The 19,105-nt window shown below is 44.0% G+C and overlaps 1 protein-coding gene across 1 annotated transcript in view; it reads right to left on the bottom strand.

The window, feature by feature from the left end:
• Positions 1–15,713, bottom strand: part of LOC133542987 (aggrecan core protein-like) — a 49,275-nt gene extending 33,562 nt beyond the window's left edge. Inside the window, exons 1-6 of the mRNA XM_061887308.1 lie at positions 15,505–15,713; positions 9,418–9,507; positions 9,237–9,319; positions 3,525–3,816; positions 1,507–1,681; positions 1,298–1,425 (exon numbers count right to left, since the gene is read on the bottom strand). Of these exons, the coding sequence (XP_061743292.1) occupies positions 1,298–1,425; positions 1,507–1,681; positions 3,525–3,816; positions 9,237–9,319; positions 9,418–9,505 (766 nt within the window). The 5' untranslated portion in view covers positions 9,506–9,507; positions 15,505–15,713. The remainder of the gene's footprint in view (positions 1–1,297; positions 1,426–1,506; positions 1,682–3,524; positions 3,817–9,236; positions 9,320–9,417; positions 9,508–15,504) is intronic.
• Between the last annotated feature and the right edge of the window lie 3,392 nt (positions 15,714–19,105).

Raw genomic sequence — 19,105 nt, 5'->3', positions numbered from 1 at the left:
GGGATAGCAGGTCCATTCTATGTGTCCTACTTGATCATTTCGCGATATTGCCATATTTTTGCTGAAAGGATTTAGTAGAGAACATCCACAATGAAGTTCGCAACTTTCGGTGCTAAGAGAAAAGCCCTGCCTCTACCGGAAGTCGCAGACGATGACGTCACATGTTTGATGGTTCCTCACATATTCACATTGTTTTTAATGGGAACTTTCAAAAAAAAGTGCTATTCGGACCGAGAAAACGACAATTTCCCCATTAATTTGAGCGAGGATGAAAGATTCGTGTTTGAGGATATTGATAGCGACGGACTAGGAAAAAAAAAAAAAAAATTAAAAAAACGCGATTGCATTGGGACGGATTCCGATGTTTTTAGACACATTTACTAGGTTAATTCTGGGAAATCCCTTATCTTTCTATTGTGTTGCAAGTGTTTTTAGTGAGTTAAATAGTACCTGATAGTCGTAAGGGTGTCTCCACGGGTGTCTTGACGCGCAGTGTCTCAGGGGAGTCGACGGCAGCTAAGGACGGCACAAGCTCAGCTTTTCTCCGGTAAAAACTGACTTTTTAACCACAATTTTCTCACCGAAACCTGCTGGTTGACATTTGGTAGCGATCCATGTTCTCTTGACCGCGCTCTGATCCATAGGAAAGTTTTACCTCCAGAAATTTTAAACAAGGAATCACCGTGTGTTTGTGTGGCTAAAGGCTAAATATTCCCAACTCCATCTTTCTACTGTGACTTCTCCAATGTAAATTGAACAAATTGCAAAAGATTCAGCAATACAGATATGTCCAAAATACTGTATAATTATGCCGTTAAAGCAGACGAATTTTAGCTGTGTGTGTGCGTAGCGCTCATATTTCCTTAAAACGCGTGACGTCTTGCGTACACGTCATCATTACACGACGTTTCCAAGACGAAACTCCCGGGAAATTTTAAATTGCAATTTAGTAAACTAAAAAGGCTGTATTGGCATGTGTTGCAATGTTAATATTTCGTCATTGATATATAAACTATTAGACTGCGTGGTGGGTAGTGGTGGGTTTCAGTAGGCCTTTAACAAATAATTTCACACATAAGTCGCTCCTGAGTATAAGTCGCACCCCTGGCCAAACTATGAAAAAAACTGCGACTTATAGTCCGAAAAATACGGTACATGTACAAGCAATAGCTCGTTTTGACTTGAGTTATGTGGACAATCAGTTATGTCGACGTCAGCCGGCCATTCTGAGGGTCATGAAACATAAACAGCTTCCAAAGTAAGGGACAACTAAACTCTTAAAGAGAGAGATGCAAACCTGTCATTTTCTCAATAAAGCAGTAAACGTCATAGGTCTCATTGAGCTGTCTCAATCCATATGTCCTGACCCCGGGCAGATTCTGCTTATCGCCGTAGCAATTGACACGAGGGTCGTGAATCGGGTACCTGTTTCAAGAGAAGAGCAACAATATCACAAAAGGAGGCAGGGTGCAGTCACAAGAAAATCATCTTACAGAGTAAACTAACCTCACTGTCTGATCAGAAAGCCAGCCAGCGTCACACTGGTGGAATCCATCATAAAAAGCTGCGTGTAGTTGTTCAGGTGAAGCCATGACCGCACTGTTCTCTGTGCACGCCTCTCTCGCCTTCTCAAACGTCAATGTGTAGCGACCCATCATGGATCGGTAGTGAAAAACAACACCTGCGGTGATATTTTTTCAATTTGTTAGTTTTTATCTTAACACATTGGCTACAGAAATTAAATGTTGACCTTGATTTATATACTTTTTTCTACTGTTCCACACAATGCAGTTATGCTATGTAGGCAGAAAACTAGCATACTGATATAAACGAAAAGTAATTGCTTTAATATAACAAAGTGTGGTGTAAATATTAATCGAACAGTAGTCACTTTGAGGCAGTGACGTGAGTCAGGGGAGGCAAGGAAGACAGTGCCTCACCTGTGATCATGCAAAGAAATAAAATATATAATGATAAAATAATTGTAATTGTTAGATTTTAATTTTCATTTAGCTTCACCAATTTGGATTATTTTTTTCTTCAAAATCGCTGAATTTTCGCAATCCCTCGTAAATTCTCTGTCTGCCATGTGGCCAGTCTGCTGTGTTGCTGAGCGTTCAAAACGGCAGAGAAAAAAGTCTGAGGTGAGGCAAACAGTTCTCTTGTCTCACGATGGGGCGCTCATGATCACAGACATATGGTGGCGTAAGCGAGTCAAGTGCCGCAGCGAGTAACATGTTTTGTGTGTTGGTTGAGCCATCAAAACGGCAGAGAAAAAAAGTCTGAGGTGAGGCAAACAGTTCTCGTGTCTCAGACACACGGTGGCATCAGTGAGTAAGTGCTGCAGCGACTTATTTTTTCTGTTTCGTGCACCCCGACTTTCAACATGGTTGAATACATTGGCTTTGGATGGATGAACAGCGGCGACTCAACATCAGTGTCCACAATGCTAAGGTAAAAGAGAACCCAGAGATTTTATAAGATGTCATCAATGCGACCTGCTTCCTCGCCAAACAGCAGCTCGCATTTTGTGGAAATGATGAGAGTAGGAGCTCTGCTAATAGCGGCAACTATGTTGAACTCCTATAAGACTTTTAAAACTGAAGGAAGTGAAGGAGGACTTTTACCAGACAGTAACGACTATTTTTATCCAGAAGGACCGGCGCATGGACTTCATTTATAAGTAGAGGTGAGACGGCGATAACATTGTTTTTGTTTTGTTTTTAGTGAAATGCACATTTTGTAGGCGACAGTTTGTATGTGCAAAAAATGCAGAAATGAAACATAACCCGTAAACTGCTGCCAATCAAATGGCAAATAATCCGCGCAGTGCATACTGTATATTTGTAAATCTGATTCTGATTACTAAATAAAAAATACATTTTTATTTATATTTTTAATTTTTTATTAAATCAACATAAAAAACACAATATACACTTACAATTAGTGCACCAACCACAAAAACCTCCCTTTTTCATGACAAAAAAAATAAAAAGTAAATATAAAAAAAGTTCCCCCCCACACGCCCACCCCCCTATTATGTTAGATCCACTATGGACTGGACTCTCACTATTATGTTAGATCCACTATGGACTAGACTCACACTATTATGTTAGATCCACTATGGACTGGACTCTCACTATTATGTTAGATCCACTATGGACTGGACTCTCACTATTATGTTGGATCCACTATGGACTGGACTTTCACTATATTATGTTAGACCCACTCGACGTCTACCCTAGAGGGGGTGGAAAGGGGGGGGGGGGGGTATGGTTGCTCACTTATGCGGTCCTCTAAAAGGTTTCTCATAGTCATTCCTTGCCCATATGTGGCCTTGGTACCGCGGATGTTGTTGTGGCTTGTGCAGCCCTTTGAGACACTTATGATTTAGGGCTATATAAATAAACATTGATTGATTGATTGATTGATTGATTGATTCTTCAAACAAGACTGCTTAGAAAGTTTTGGTTTGTCTGCCAAGGCCATCAACTTTATGAAATAGTAATAAATATTTGGCTTACCTTGTACCTTAACGTGGACCTCATCATGGCTGTCGTCAATATCGTGCTGAACCTCACAGCGGAAGAATCCTGAGTCGTTTGACATTAGCCCGGATATTTGAATACTAGCATCTGTCGGGGTCAAAGGGTAACCCACCAGTTGAACCCTGCCCAAGTAGCTCTTGCTGACCCGTACTTCTCCCTCAAGGGCAACTAAAATGGTGGAGACCTTGTCTCTGGTGATGAGGCTCCATTTGATGCGATGAGCAAGGGGGGTGATGGTGGGAGCACCTATGTCTGGAACTGTGTGGTCCTACATGGACAAGAGCAATGTTATTCATAACATTAAGAAAGGGAATAGATCACAGAGAAAAGACACAACGAAAAGCGATGATGTCATAATCTAATTTGCATATTTGGCCATAAATGCATGTGTATATAATTGTGATGAATACTACAAAGGTGGAAAAAAGTCTGTCAAAAACATGAAAAAAAACTAAGTTAAATATAATTACAGTATTTCAAAGTGTTTTTAAATATATATTTTTTTAATGTGCAGCTTAGTTTTAAGTTTGAAACATACATTTGGGTTCAAATCCAGGCTCGGGATCTTCCTGTGTGGAGTTTGCATGTTCTCCCCGTGAATGCGTGGGTTCCCTCCGGGTACTCCGGCTTCCTCCCACCTCCAAAGACATGCACCTGGGGATAGGTTGATTGGCAACACTAAATTGGCCCTAGTGTGTGAATGTGAGTGTGAATGTTGTCTGTCTATCTGTGTTGGCCCTGCGATGAGGTGGCGACTTGTCCAGGGTGTACCCCGCCTTCCGCCCGATTGTAGCTGAGATAGGCGCCAGCGCCCCCCGCGACCCCAAAAGGGAATAAGCGGTAGAAAATGGATGGATGGACATACATTTGGAGGTGTGGAAATTGCCATATAAAGGCAATTTTTCGCTTTTCATTACGTTTTACTTTTGTTACTGCATGTAAAAATCTACACTGCAACCATATGATTTTACCATTGCAGGATAAATAAATGTCTATCCCATCCTAAATTTACCAATGCTAGTCAGTCGCATGCATATGGCTTATCCAACATGAATTAGCATTGAGTGAGCTTGAGAAGTGGAGCCTTTAGGCATGCTTGCTATGCTAGCATTGAAAATTGCAACATTATGTAGATGCAGTCCGCCATGTGCACTTGTTCGTCTGCCAAGTGCTTGAGCTGGCGCCGAGTCTGCAACAGGACGTGATGTCACATTAAATACTGGTATTGAACTCTGGTATCGTTTGATTTTATGTGAAGTGGACTCAGTGGTACCGACAGAATCAGGTACCCCACCCCTAATGCTGTTAGATTGGACAGGGACCCAAAGCGAGTGTTCTTTTATGTTAAGGTCATCAAAAGTTGCTGCCAATAAGCCAATAAAAAGTGGCAAGATTTAGTCCATTCTTCTGTAAATGTGTATTTAGAGGAGACAGTTGGCAACAGCGATCTGTCCCACTTTTTCTGTTTATTCCCTGAAAGACCAGAAACGTATTACTTATGTTAAAATGCGAAGTTATGATGCACTAACCTGCTGTACAGTGTTGTAACACAACTTACAATCACAGACCACCCAATAATATTGTCCATCCATCCATTGTCTACTACTTGTCCTTTTTGGGGTCGCGGGGGTTGCTGGAGCCTATCTCAGCTGCTTTCGGGCAGAAGCGGGGTACACCATCTCATCGCAGGGCCAACATAGATAGACAGACAACATTCACACTCACATTCACACACTAGGGACAATTTAGTGTTGCCAATCAACCTATCCCCAGGTGCATGTCTTTGGAGGTTGGAGGAAGACGGAGTACCCGGAGGGAACCCACGCAATCATAGGGAGAACATGCAGACTCAACACTGAAAGATCCCGAGCCCGGGATTGAACCCAGGATTACTCAGGACCTTCGTATTGTGAGGCAGATGCACTAACCCCTGTTCCACCGTGCTGTCCTAGTAATATTGTATTTATGAAATTATTTATGAGGGCAGTCACTGCCCAAATTATTGAGCTGCCCAATTTTTTGCACTAAAAGTCAACATTTTAACTCTCCTACTTGACGCCTGTTTTTCCCAAATTTAGGCATTTCACTTTTTTTTTTTTCAAACAACGGTTTGCAAAAGTATCTATTGACAACTTCAAATAGCTAACAAATTCTAATTCTTATTTTAAAAAGTACTTTATTCATCCGTACTGTTTATTATTCGAATTTTAAGCTGTTCTTTTAATTTTAAGTTTGATACCAAGTGACGTGTTGGTGTATATACATTCCTGTAACTAAAACATTACATCATTTCACTTGCTCAATTAAAAAAAAAGGGAGTTTCACTATTCAAATACTTCAAATGCACATACTTTGTATTCATCATTTTTGTAATATTTTTTCCAACTGAAAATAATGTTATGTTTGTGCATGCACCAAATGGAATGGGCACCTCCGTTGTTTCGTCTGGGTCGCATGATTTTGCGATGGTTGTTTCCACAAGATTCAGAATAACATTGGGAAGCAGTGTGCAGGTAAGAAGGTGATTTAATCCAATGATAAAAGCAAAAATACAAAGAGGAAAACCCGCCGATGGCACAGAAAGCTATGGCAAAGCTTAACAAGGGGACTAGCAAACAAGGGAGCAAGAATCTAGGAAATATAAACTTACATGAAAATAAATAGCAAACGTAAGCATCAGCGTGAAGTGAACAAAACTGCCAGACAGAGCGGGTGAGCGTCCCAACCCCTGATCGGAGGCAGGTGAAGAACGAGGAAAACTAACAATGGTGCTGAAACAGATGTAGACGGATTCAAGGAAACCCCAACTGTAATAAGTCTATAGTCACCGGAGGGTGGAGGGAGGACACGGTGGCGGGTGGCCAGACCAAGTGTCCTTGAAGCCACCGGGTACGAGTCAGGAGGCGGCGAAGTGCAGCTGACGAGGCAGGCGTCCATGCACTGGCCACAACTTTGGCCAACAAGAAGGCGGACGTGAGCGGCGCCAGAAGCTCAGCAGCCGAAACGTTTTACACCCAAGTCCTGGGCGTCGCTGCTGATAGAGCTGAGGGCATCCATGAATTAGCCACATACGTAGCCGACGAGGGGGCTTACATGGGCAAGAATATCTTCTTAGCAGCCATTGTGGTCCATGTCCAAGTCTTGGTAATTTCTGCTGACGGCGCGATGAGCGCACATGGGCTGGCTACATACGTGCCCGACGAGGAGGCAGGCCGTGAGCACCTGACGGATGCTCTTTAGCGAAGCAAGTGGACCGCTGGGCTGAAGGTTGAGCTAACTGCAGAGCACAGGAAGCGGCGTCCGCCCCTCTTGAGACAAGGCAGGAAGCAGCGTCGGATCAGCTGGAAGCGAGGCAGAAAGCAGTGTCGGATCCAACTGAAGAGCTGGAGATGAGGCAGGAGCTGACTGCAGAGCTAAAGGCGAGGCTGGAGGTGACTGCAGAGATGGACGTAGCCATGGAGGCAGCGGCTTTGCTGGACGTAGGCTGCCATGCAGGAGGTGGCAGCCTGGCACGACACAAGACTGGCAACGGAGGCCGCGCAGGATGTGTAGACTTGGCTGGAGTCAAGACAGGCGGGGGGTTGCCGTGCAGGAGGTGGAGGCTTGGCTTGAGTGGGGGACGAAGCTGGAGCTGGTGTGACTGCGTAACAAAGCTGATTCTCTAACTCTAGCTCAATCAGCACCTTCTGGTACCACCTGTCCATCCATTCAGCCCTGTACTCCTCCGGTGAGTCCTTCGCTGCTTGAGGAGTCAATGGCGACCCTGCTTGTGAAAAGAGAGGCGGCACCCTTGCGGGAGGAAGCGCTGGTGCAGGAGAGTGCTGCGCGTCTTCAGTTGCACAGCTGCTACTCCTAAACCCCTGCCTGTGGCGTGACGTCATCAACGGGTTTAATGTCCTGGTTAAGAGCCGGCGAGGTGATATGTTTGGCAAAATGAGAAATGGGATTACCAAACATAGGCGGCAGCGAAGAAAAGGCTGTTTGGGGCGTGCTTCGATCTGGTGGGGGAACTTGAGGGGTCGGCGCGTCTTGGTGGCGAGTCGAAGCCTTTATGGACGGCTTCCGCCTTTGACGACACGCACAAGACAGCGATGCGACGATGTCTTTGGGCCACATGGAGTGGATGAGGACCAGCGCACCCTTGGGAGCCCACATCACTCTCTTGGTCTCTTTGGGAGAATAGCGGAGGGTTTCCGTCTCCATCGCCTTTATCACCAGCCAGGTCCCTTCATCCCATACCCCATATCTTATGGACAAATGAAGTCCAATGCGGGAAAACTTGATGCTGGCAGTATTCTGTTACGTCTGGGACGCAGGGTTTTGCGATGGTCGTTTCCTCAAGATGCAGAAGAACGTCAGGAAGCAGTGTGCAAGTAAGACGGTGATTTATTTCATTGACAAAGTCTAAAATATCGCTTAACTAGGAAACTTGTAAACAAGGGAGCAAGAAGGTATTAACTATAAACTTACATGAAAATAAATACCAAACGTAAACGTCGTGTTAAGCAAACAAGATTTCCAGGAAGAGTGTGCTGCGAGGTAGGAATAGATATTTCTCTGATAAGTGATCGGGAGCATGTGAGCCTCCTGACCACTAAACAGAGGCAGGTGAAGAAAGTCATCAAACATGGCAACTAAGACAACTAACAAACGTGTTGAAACAGACACTAAGGAAATACCAAACTAAACATAACATGACCCGGGCAATGGATCATGACATCTGTAAATCGGGCAGAGACAAGGGCAAAAAAAAATCTATTTGTGGCAGGGTGCAAAAAGTAGATTCTTATGTGGGGTAAAAAAAAGACTGTTGTATTTTACTTTATATTTTACCCATAAAAGCCCAGACCCATTTTTGCTTATTTATTCTTTCAAAATCGTTAAAACAGTGACATTTATTATCATTTTTGCTATTGTGGGATATACACCACATCGGGGTTACCATAGAATTTTCAGGCTAAAGCAACATTTTCATAGTTTGTTTCATATGAATTCCTTGAAGATATATCATATGAACATTTGTATTATATAATTTTATACTATTTTCTGGAGGTTTCTCTCCTCGAGGTTCCTCGAACCACCAAGCACTGACATGACAGTTCAGATTCCGGATTACATCACTGTTTTATTTTTCAATAAAGTCTTTCTGTTGTGCTTTTTGCTCAAGTGTTCCTTCGTGGCTGTCTCTCTCTCACTCTCGCTGCCATCAACCACCCTCCTTCTCCTTCCTGACTGATGCCTTTAACAGAGCGACAGGTGATTAGACAAACACTCCCAGCTGTGTCATCCATGCACCTGTCGCTAATCTCGAAGCCGGTTCTGCCACACCCCGCTTTGCTGCAGGTCCGCAGGCCACGCTCACCACAAATGCATTATAATTCGTAATGAAGTTGAATATGACCCTTGATGGCACAGAAATGAATCACTGGAAATGAGCTAGTTTACATGACACACTGCCATTTTGGGGATACCATACCCTGGAATAGTCACATGACTGTCAAATAACAACCACTCAAACATTTCCTACACGTCACTTAGGAACTAAATGAGTTCAAGTCAAGCACACAGTCGTATAGGACACATTTTGGAGTATTGATCACCGTGGCTCCTAATGTATTCAGCAAAGATAAAACAAAGTAAAATCATTTTGACACAAAATTACACTTACTCTCACTCAGAAATACACACCTCAAAGTAGCATGGAAGTACCAGTGACCCTCCAAGTGGAGGTTGCTGCGGGTCCTCTAGGGGGATGTTCACACTCAGCACATCTGTGAAAGGGAGCCACGTACAGCGTTCAACAATATTAGTCATGTCATTAAATCATAATCAATGAACGGAAAATCAAAAACGAGTAAGCATTCCCTACCAAAGACAGAGTTGTCCTCGTACATGTCATCGGATGATACTGAGATGACATTCAGACAAACACATAGATGAACGGCCAACTTGATCATATCTGGGGGAAATGCATGTAAGGTTATTATGATTTTAATTCAAATAACAACTGTAACTGAAAAAAGAAAAAGGGGTACGTTTATATGGAGCTTAAACTATTCATCTTATTTCTCATTCACACATGATAGACATGGAGGAAATGTACAAACCCCGTTTCCATATGAGTACCCGCACTCTTTATAAACGAAGCCCCACTGTTGTAACACGGGCTGAATGTGGCTTGGCATTGTCTTGCCGAAATAAGCAGGGGCGTCCTTAAAAAAGACGGCGCTTAGATGGCAGCATATGTTGTTCCAAAACCTGTATGTACCTTTCAGCATTAATGGTGCCTTCACAGATGTGTGGGTTACTCATGCCTTGGGCAATAATGCACCCCCATACCATCACAGATGCTGGCTTTTGAACTTTGTGTCGATCACAATTTGGATGGTTCGCTTCCCCTTTGGTCCGGATGACACGATGTTGAATATTTCCCCAAAAAATTGAAATGTGGACTCGTCAGACCACAGAACACTTTTCCACTTTGCATCAGTCCATCTTAGATGATCTCGGGCCCAGAGAAGCCGGCGGCCTTTCTGGATGTTGTTGTTAAATGGCTTTTGCTTTGCATAGTAGAGCTTTAACTTGCACTTACAGATGTAGCGACAAACTGCATTTAGTGACGGTGGTTTTCTGAACTCCTCTCTGAGCTGCTACCTTACTGTGGTAGAGGAGTTTGCGTGTCCCAATGATCCTAGGAGCTATGTTGTCTGGGGGCTTTCATGCCCCCTGGTAGGGTCTCCCAAGACAAACAGGTCCTAGGTGAGTGACCAGACAAAGAGCAGCTCAAAGACTTCTATGGAATTACAACAAAATGAACTCAGATTTCCCTCGCCCGGACGCAGGTCACCGGGGCCCCGCTCTGGAGCCAGGCCCGGAGTTGGGGCACGATGGCGAGCGCCTGGTGGCCGGGCCTGTCCCCATGGGGCCCGGCCGGGCACAGCCCGAAGAGGCAACGTGGGTCATCCCTCCAATGGGCTCACCACTCATAGGAGGGGCCATAGAGGTCGGGTGCATTGTGAGCTGGGCGGCAGCCGAAGGCAGGGCACTTGGCGGTCCGATCCTCGGCTACAGAAGCTAGCTCTTGGGACGTGGAACGTCACCTCACTGGGGGGAAGGAGTCTGAGCTAGTCCGCGAGGTAGAGAAGTTCCGGCTGGATATAGTCGGACTCACCTCGACGCACAGCAAGGGCTCTAGAACCAGTTCTCTCGAGAGGGACTGGACCCTCTTCCACTCTGGCGTTGCCGGCAGTGAGAGGCGACGGGCTGGGGTGGCAATTCTCATTGCCCCCTGGCTCAAAGCCTGCACGTTTGAGTTCAACCCAGTGGACGAGAGGGTAGCTTCCCTTCGCCTTCGGGTGGGGGGACGGGTCCTGACTGTTGTTTGTGCTTACGCACCAAACAGCAGTTCAGAATACCCACCCTTTTTGGGCACACTCGAGGGAGTACTGGAAAGTGCTCCCCCAGGTGATTCCCTTGTCCTACTGGCGGACTTCAACGCTCATGTTGGCAACGACAGTGAAACCTGGAGAGGTGTGATTGGGAAGAATGGTCGCCCAGATCTAAACCCGAGTGGTGTTTTGTTATTGGACTTTTGTGCTCGTCACGGATTGTCCATAACAAACACCATGTTCAAACATAAGGGTGTCCATATGTGCACTTGGCACCAGGACACCCTAGGCCGCAGTTCCATGATCGACTTTGTAGTTGTGTCATCGGATTTGCGGCCTTATGTTTTGGACACTCGGGTGAAGAGAGGGGCGGAGCTTTCTACCGATCACCACCTGGTGGTGAGTTGGCTGCGATGGTGGGGGAGGATGCCGGACAGACCTGGCAGGCCCAAGCGCATTGCGAGGGTCTGCTGGGAACGTCTGGCAGAGTCTCCTGTCAGAGAGAGTTTCAATTCACACCTCCGGGAGAACTTTGAACATGTCACGAGGGAGGTGCGGGACATTGAGTCCGAGTGGACCATGTTCCGAACCTCTATTGTCGAGGCGGCTGATTGGAGCTGTGGCCGCAAGGTTGTTGGTGCCTGTCGTGGCGGTAATCCCAGAACCCGTTGGTGGACACCAGCAGTGAGGGATGCCGTCAAGCTGAAGAAGGAGTCCTATCGGGTTCTTTTGGCTCATAGGACTCCGGAGGCAGTGGACGGGTACCGACGGGCCAAGCGGTGTGCAGCTTTAGCGGTCGCGGAGGCAAAAACTCGGACATGGGAAGAGTTCGGGGAAGCCATGGAAAACGACTTCTGGACGGCTTCGAAGCGATTCTGGACCACCATACGCCGCCTCAGGAAGGGGAAGCAGTGCACTATCAACACCGTGTATGGTGCGGATGGTGTTCTGCTGACTTCGACTGTGGATGTTGTGGATCGGTGGAAGGAATACTTCGAAGACCTCCTCAATCCCACCAACACGTCTTCCTTTGAGGAAGCGGTGCCTGGGGAAGCTGCAGTGGACTCTCCTATTTCTGGGGCTGAGGTCGCTGAGGTAGTTAAAAAGCTCCTCGGCGGCAAGGCCCCGGGGGTGGATGAGAACCGCCCGGAGTTCCTTAAGGCTCTGGATGCTGTGGGGCTGTCTTGGTTGACAGGACTCTGGAGCATCGCGTGGACATCGGGGGCGGTACCTCTGGATTGGCAGACCGGGGTGGTGGTCCCTCTCTTTAAGAAGGGGGACCGGAGGGTGTGTTCCAACTATCGTGGGATCACACTCCTCAGCCTTCCCGGTAAGGTTTATTCAGGTGTACTGGAGAGGAGGCTTCGCCGGATAGTCGAACCTCGGATTCAGGAGGAACAGTGTGGTTTTCGTCCTGGTCGTGGAACTGTGGACCAGCTCTATACTCTCGGCAGGGTTCTTGAGGGTGCATGGGAGTTTGCCCAACCAGTCTACATGTGCTTTGTGGACTTGGAGAAGGCATTCGACCGTGTCCCTCGGGGAGTCCTGTGGGGAGTGCTCAGAGAGTATGGGGTACCGGACTGTCTTATTGTGGCAGTCCGCTCCCTGTACGATCAGCGTCAGAGCTTGGTCCGCATTGCTGGCAGTAAGTCGGACACGTTTCCAGTGAGGGTTGGACTCCGCCAAGGCTGTCCTTTGTCACCGATTCTGTTCATAACTTTTATGGACAGAATTTCTAGGCGCAGCCAAGGCGTTGAGGGGATCCGGTTTGGTGGCCACGGGATTAGGTCTCTGCTTTTTGCAGATGATGTAGTCCTGATGGCTTCAACTGACCGGGATCTTCAGCTCTCACTGGATCGGTTCGCAGCCGAGTGTGAAGCGACCGGAATGAGAATCAGCACCTCCAAGTCCGAGTCCATGGTTCTCGCCCGGAAAAGGGTGGAGTGCCATCTCCGGGTTGGGGAGGAGACCCTGCCCCAAGTGGAGGAGTTCAAGTACCTAGGAGTCTTGTTCACGAGTGGGGGAAGAGTGGATCGTGAGATCGACAGGCGGATCGGTGAGGCGTCTTCAGTAATGCGGACGTTGTATCGATCCGTTGTGGTGAAGTAGGAGCTGAGCCGGAAGGCAAAGCTCTCAATTTACCGGTCGATCTACGTTCCCATCCTCACCTATGGTCATGAGCTTTGGGTCATGACCGAAAGGATAAGATCACGGGTACAAGCGGCCGAAATGAGTTTCCTCCGCCGGGTGGCGGGGCTCTCCCTTAGAGATAGGGTGAGAAGCTCTGCCATCCGGGAGGAACTCAAAGTAAAGCCGCTGCTCCTTCACATCGAGAGGAGCCAGATGAGGTGGTTCGGGCATCTGGTCAAGATGCCACCCGAACGCCTCCGTAGGGAGGTGTTTAGGGCACGTCCAGCTGGTAGGAGGCCACGGGGAAGACCCAGGACACGTTGGGAAGACTATGTCTCCCGGCTGGCCTGGGAACGCCTCGGGATCCCCCGGGAAGAGCTAGACGAAGTGGCTGGAGATAGGGAAGTCTGGGCTTCCCTGCTTAGGCTGCTGCCTCCGCGACCCGACCTCGGATAAGCGGAAGATGATGGATGGATGGATGGATGCTTTTCTGAAGTGTTCCTGAGCCCATGTGGTGAGATCCTTTAGAGATTGATGCCGTTTTTTTATACAGTGCTGTCTGAGGGATCAAAGGTCATTCAATGTTGGTTTCTGGCCAAGCCGCTTATGTGGAGTGATTGCTCCAGATTCTCTGAACCTTTTGATGATTTTATGCACCGTAGATTTTGAAATCCCTAAATTTCTTGCAATTGCACTTTGAGAAACGTTCTTAAACTGTTTGACTATTTGCTCACGCAGTTGTGGAAAAAAGGGGCGTACCTCGCCCCATCCTTTCTTGTGAAAGACTGAGCATTTTTTGGGAAGCTGTTTTTATACCCAATCATGGCACCCACCTGTTCCCAATTAGCTTGCACACCAAATAATTGTTTGATGAGCATTCCTCAACTTTATTAGTATTTGTTGCCACCTTTCCCAACTTCTTTGTCACGTGTTGCTGGCATCAAATTATAAAGTTAATGATTATTTGCAAAAAAACAAAATGTTTATCATTTTGAACATCAAGTATTTTGTCTTTGTAGCATATTCAACTGAATACGGGTTGAAAATGATTTGAAAATCCTTGTATTCCGTTTATATTTACATCCAACACATTTTCCCAACACATATGGAAACGGGGTTTGTACAAATTGTAACTTGAGCCACTCAAACAGCTGACTGTCATATATTGTGCCTAAATTGAAAAGTGCAACTCGTTTTAATTTTAATTGGACTGCTTATAATTTGATGGCCTCATGACAGGAGCAGGATTTAACCAAAGGTTTTGTATATGTTTGAATCAGACACAAAGACGGTCCTTTAAACACTCACTTGAACCTGGAAGGGAGTTTCTGTTGGGGACTGGTCTAATTGACACATGGTTCCTGAGTGTGTTCCCTGACTACACTAGTCTCATTCATCTCCTCTGGTCGGGTCCACTCCCACAGAGACTTGTCCCAATAAGACCGGATTTGTTACCCTGAAGTCTGTATTGTTGGCTGTTTAACGACGTCAGGGCAAATGTCAACAAAACACGGCTATTCCAAAGTCCGCCCTTTCTTTCCATCACTTTACAACAATGCCGACATTTAGTCAAGAGAAAAGCATGAGCCATTTCGGGGAAGATTTGTGGCCAAAAATGGAGCCTTGAGACATCTTTGATTGTCTAAATGCTGACTTCACTCCAATAATAACATTCTGCAGCGATGTCTGTAAGCTGTTTTGAAAAGCAAAATTAAGTAAATATGCAAAGTGCAATATGTTGTTTAGTTTATAATTAAAGAGCTGTTGTACTTTTGTTTTTGCATGAGTTTATTGTAGTTTTTCAGTTAACAACATACAGTAGTGAAGTACATTTTGAAGATACAAATACAACACATTACCTGTCCTATTTGTTTTCAATGGACTAATTTTCGTAAATTTACAGCAATGTTAATTAATGTACACTATCCGTGTTAAAAAAAAAGAAAAAAAAATGTAAATACTGTAATAAAGTTATTGTCACAGGAGGGCTTTCAGGGCAAATAATTTAATCTGGTTTTACTTATTGTGCACTACTGACTTTATTTTAATTCTATTTTTAAATTGTTAACAAATACGTTTTCTTTGTTAAAAAAAATTATATTGTTTGACTAAACTATTTATCCTCTGTATATATTGTGATTATTATCATAATTAAAAGAAAAAGTGTAAAAAACAAATTACTTCCATAAGCTTGAACATTTTGAAGTATTACATTTGATATTAGCATTGGTATCCACTACACTGCTATGTTTATACTTCATATTGGATAAATACATGTTTGCAGTGTCATCTACCTTTTGGCCAAGAATTGTTGATTTTCTTAAATATTTAGCAAATAGTTATACCAATCATTTGAACCCATGAATCATTGTTGTAATTGTGGTTTTTAAGGTTGTCTTAAAATATTATGAGCTTTACAAAAATGTAACCTTACTCACCTGTTGAAGTAAAACCTTGTCCCAATAGAAGCTGAACTTATTTTCCAGTTATTAATTTTTGCCTCAGTGGTGCTTTTTTTTGTTGCTCCCTTGTGGGTGAAAATATCCAAGTTAGGAGCCACAAGCTCAAGATGCTGAGGAAAGAGCCAGAACAAGTTTGGCTGTCAAAGCTGAGAGGGAGCCCCAGTCCTCAAGCTCCATATAGAAATGTAAGGAGACAGGGTTGCTGTTTTCAAAATAAAAGCTGACTGTCGTAGGATACACTGTGGCTGCCCAGGAAATGGGCTCAATTCTCTCTTTCTTTCTCGCTTATTTAGAAAATGGTATCATCAGAACACAGGAAATGAGCAAACTTTTTCTGCCATGTCTCGTGATCATGTTTTGTTTAGTTATGTTATGTTTTGTTTAGGACTCCATTGCTTCCTGTTTTTTCACTCTCTTGTTTTGTCTCCATGGCGACCCATTAGATTCACCTGTCTCACGTGTTGGACTCACGCACCTGTTTCAATCATGTCATTATTATTTAAGCCAGGTTTTTCAGTTGGTTGTTCTGGCATCATTGTCTCAAGATCTTTTCACACGCTGCGTTATGCCATGTTTACTCTTTCTTGCAATTTCATAGTCCATGCTGCGCTGCTCACGTCACCGCAATTAGGTTTTTGTTTATTTATGCCAAAGTTAGTGTCTTATGCTTTTTTGTTTCCTTAGCCAAGTTTTTGTCTCTGCCTTGTGCTCGCCTTTTGTTTTCTCTTTTTATAGTATTATTAAATCATGTACCCAACTTCACACCATGCCCAGTCCAGTTCTTTTGCATTTTGGGAGAACAATCCGAGCAGAAAAATGTACCATAGTCCAAGTTTTTACATTTTCATGACAAAATACTAAACACCTTTAACACCACCCTGAGAAAACTAAGGTTCAAATGTATTTGTAGACTGCAGGGGTCCAATAATAATCTTATAATACAGATAACCAATCCTAGGTGTAGTTCTGTTAGGTACAAATCGTACATATGGAAACACTGGTATCTCTGCCTTTTATAGAATGTGTAGAAACCTTATATATATCAAATGATTTGTATTTATTACTTAGGTTACAAGTAATGTAAAGGTTTTCATTGTATATTAGTGCGACCCACCCACCTCTTTTAAGGGGACGGGCAATATGTGCATTCGCATAGGTAGGAGGATTTGTCTGGTTTGAGCCAGGTTTTGCTGACACCAATGACGTTAAGATTGTTGTCTCTAATGACCTCATTAACTAATAACGTTTTGGGAGACAATTATCTTATGTTTAAAAAGCCCATATTTTGGGTAGTGGGCTGTTTTGACTAATGTTTGTTTAAGTTATCCGCAGTAGTAATATTAATGATGTTGCGTTTATTTTTGCGTAGTGCGCTTTAAATAATTTTGACCATATCTAGGAATTGATATGACGGGAATCTTCAGGTTGTTTGCTTGGTGCTGTGATTCACTGAATGCATCATGATTTGCCACCTCAGTAGAATGCATGTCTACCTCTGGCACAGTCACAGCGGAAACAACGCAATGTGAGTTGTGTATTATTCTAGGAGAAATGCTATGTGTACATGTCTCCTCATTTTGAGGTCACGCCAAGTACCACCATTAGGAAACGTAACACAGATGTTGGAGCAAAATAAAGTCAATGGTGCAGGATGACTATCCATCCATCCATCCATTTTCTAGCGTTTATTCTCTTCTGGGGTCGCGGGGGGCGCTGGCGCCTATCTCAGCTACAATCGGGCAGAAGGCGGCATGACTAAACGAAAGCAAATAACCCTCATTCAAATCCTTTGGCTTTTTGACTTCCATAAGCCCTTCTGTGTTGAAGAACTTATTCCATCAGTTTGTTAATACATGAATGTTGTCAGGAACGGCTGGTGCTGAACCCCAAGATGCAGAGATGGCAGGCGAAGCGCAGGAACACATGACTTTAATTGGATAACAGGACACAGGAAACAGGAACCAGGAAACAGGAGACAAGAAACAAGCATTGAGCCCTGACTGGAGAGTGAGGCAGGCATAAATAGCAGCCAGCTGATTGACAACAGGTGTGGCCAGGCTGCCAGTCGTCGGCAGGTGAGGGGAAATAACACTCAGGGAGACAGGCTGGTAGTGGAACTACAATAAGAGCACTGACAGGAAATACACACCAAGTTAAGAAACATAATAAGACACATGTCTTATTATGTTTCTTAACTTGTCACATACATATGTGACATATCGTCACAAATGTAACAATATCAACGATATATTAATATGACAGCACAACAATAAAAATCCACAGATATTTCCAAAAATAAACATAAACAAAATAAACAATCTTTATTTTGCTCCAACATCTGTGTTACGTTTCCTAATGGTGGTACTTGGCGTGACCTCAAAATGAGGAGACATGTACACAAGTGTAGTATCAATCTAATATCGATTTCCGGGTCGCTGTGGGCACCCCTATCAGTAACATGAGAAAACGAGCAGCACATTCTTGTATCATTTTGGGAAGTAAAGCGCTCCTGAATAAATGTTTGAGAGAATCCAGCACCTTGCACCTTCCCTCGTTCCCTCTACCTATGCTCACTTTCATTCAGGAAAAGAAAAAAATGAGACAATGCTGCTCTTTCATACATGGTTTAATGTGTAAAAAATGCTGTCTGAGTTGAAATTGTCATAACACAATGACAAGTTTCTCTCTCTTCATAGACACACTTGGATATTAAACACAAGTTTTATCATTTTCAACTTTTTATTCTCGGTGTTTCTCAATCATTTCTGTCAGCAAATTTAGAATCTTCAATTAGCCCAGTTTTTCTTAAATAGTGCGACGGGTCCCTCAGGGGACATAGTGTGATCCCAGGGGGCGCTTATCATGCAGTATCTTGCTTCAAACCTCGCTTTGAAAAGCTGTGCACTACACAATGTGCTCATTGTAGCCATTAACCCTGATGTCCTCATTTTGATTAAAATATGAATAAATAAAATGTGCACAAATTGATGTATTCATTTTTGTTTTGTAGGTTAAAGTGTTGATAGTATATTGCTCCTGATTTAATGCTGCTGATCAATTTGCATGTATTGTTATTTATTGAGTATATTTAAAATAAAATGAAAGGTTTTCTGCATTAAATAGTTTAAGTCAGTCAATAAATGTTTATAGTTTAAATAAGGATATATTGGACTTTGATTTTCAGGCAAAATGATGCACCAAAAATATTTCTGTTACATATTCAAAAAAATGTTAATAAAGTTATTCTCTGTTGAGTTGATCAATATTTATTTATTTTTGTTTTTTTTTTTGTTCTTTTTTATGTTGGTAAGGCTACAATGTTATGCTGAGGTGTACTTATAACAATTATATGGACAAATTACACAAAAAAAATAATAATTGAGAAGCATGAAATGCATGTTTTTGAAATATGTGAGGAATTCTAAGTACCCGGAGAAAACCACACACACACACACAGACACACACACACACACAGACACACACACACACACACACACACACACACACACACACACACACACACACACATAGAGCCCTATTTCCCGGTTTGCACTTGAATGTTTTTTTACAGGCTAGA

This window comes from Nerophis ophidion, linkage group LG25 (assembly GCF_033978795.1).
Source record: "Nerophis ophidion isolate RoL-2023_Sa linkage group LG25, RoL_Noph_v1.0, whole genome shotgun sequence".
NCBI lineage: Eukaryota > Metazoa > Chordata > Actinopteri > Syngnathiformes > Syngnathidae > Nerophis > Nerophis ophidion.
The sequence above is the reverse complement of the archived record's forward strand: the minus strand, read 5'-3'. Positions and strand labels throughout refer to the sequence as shown.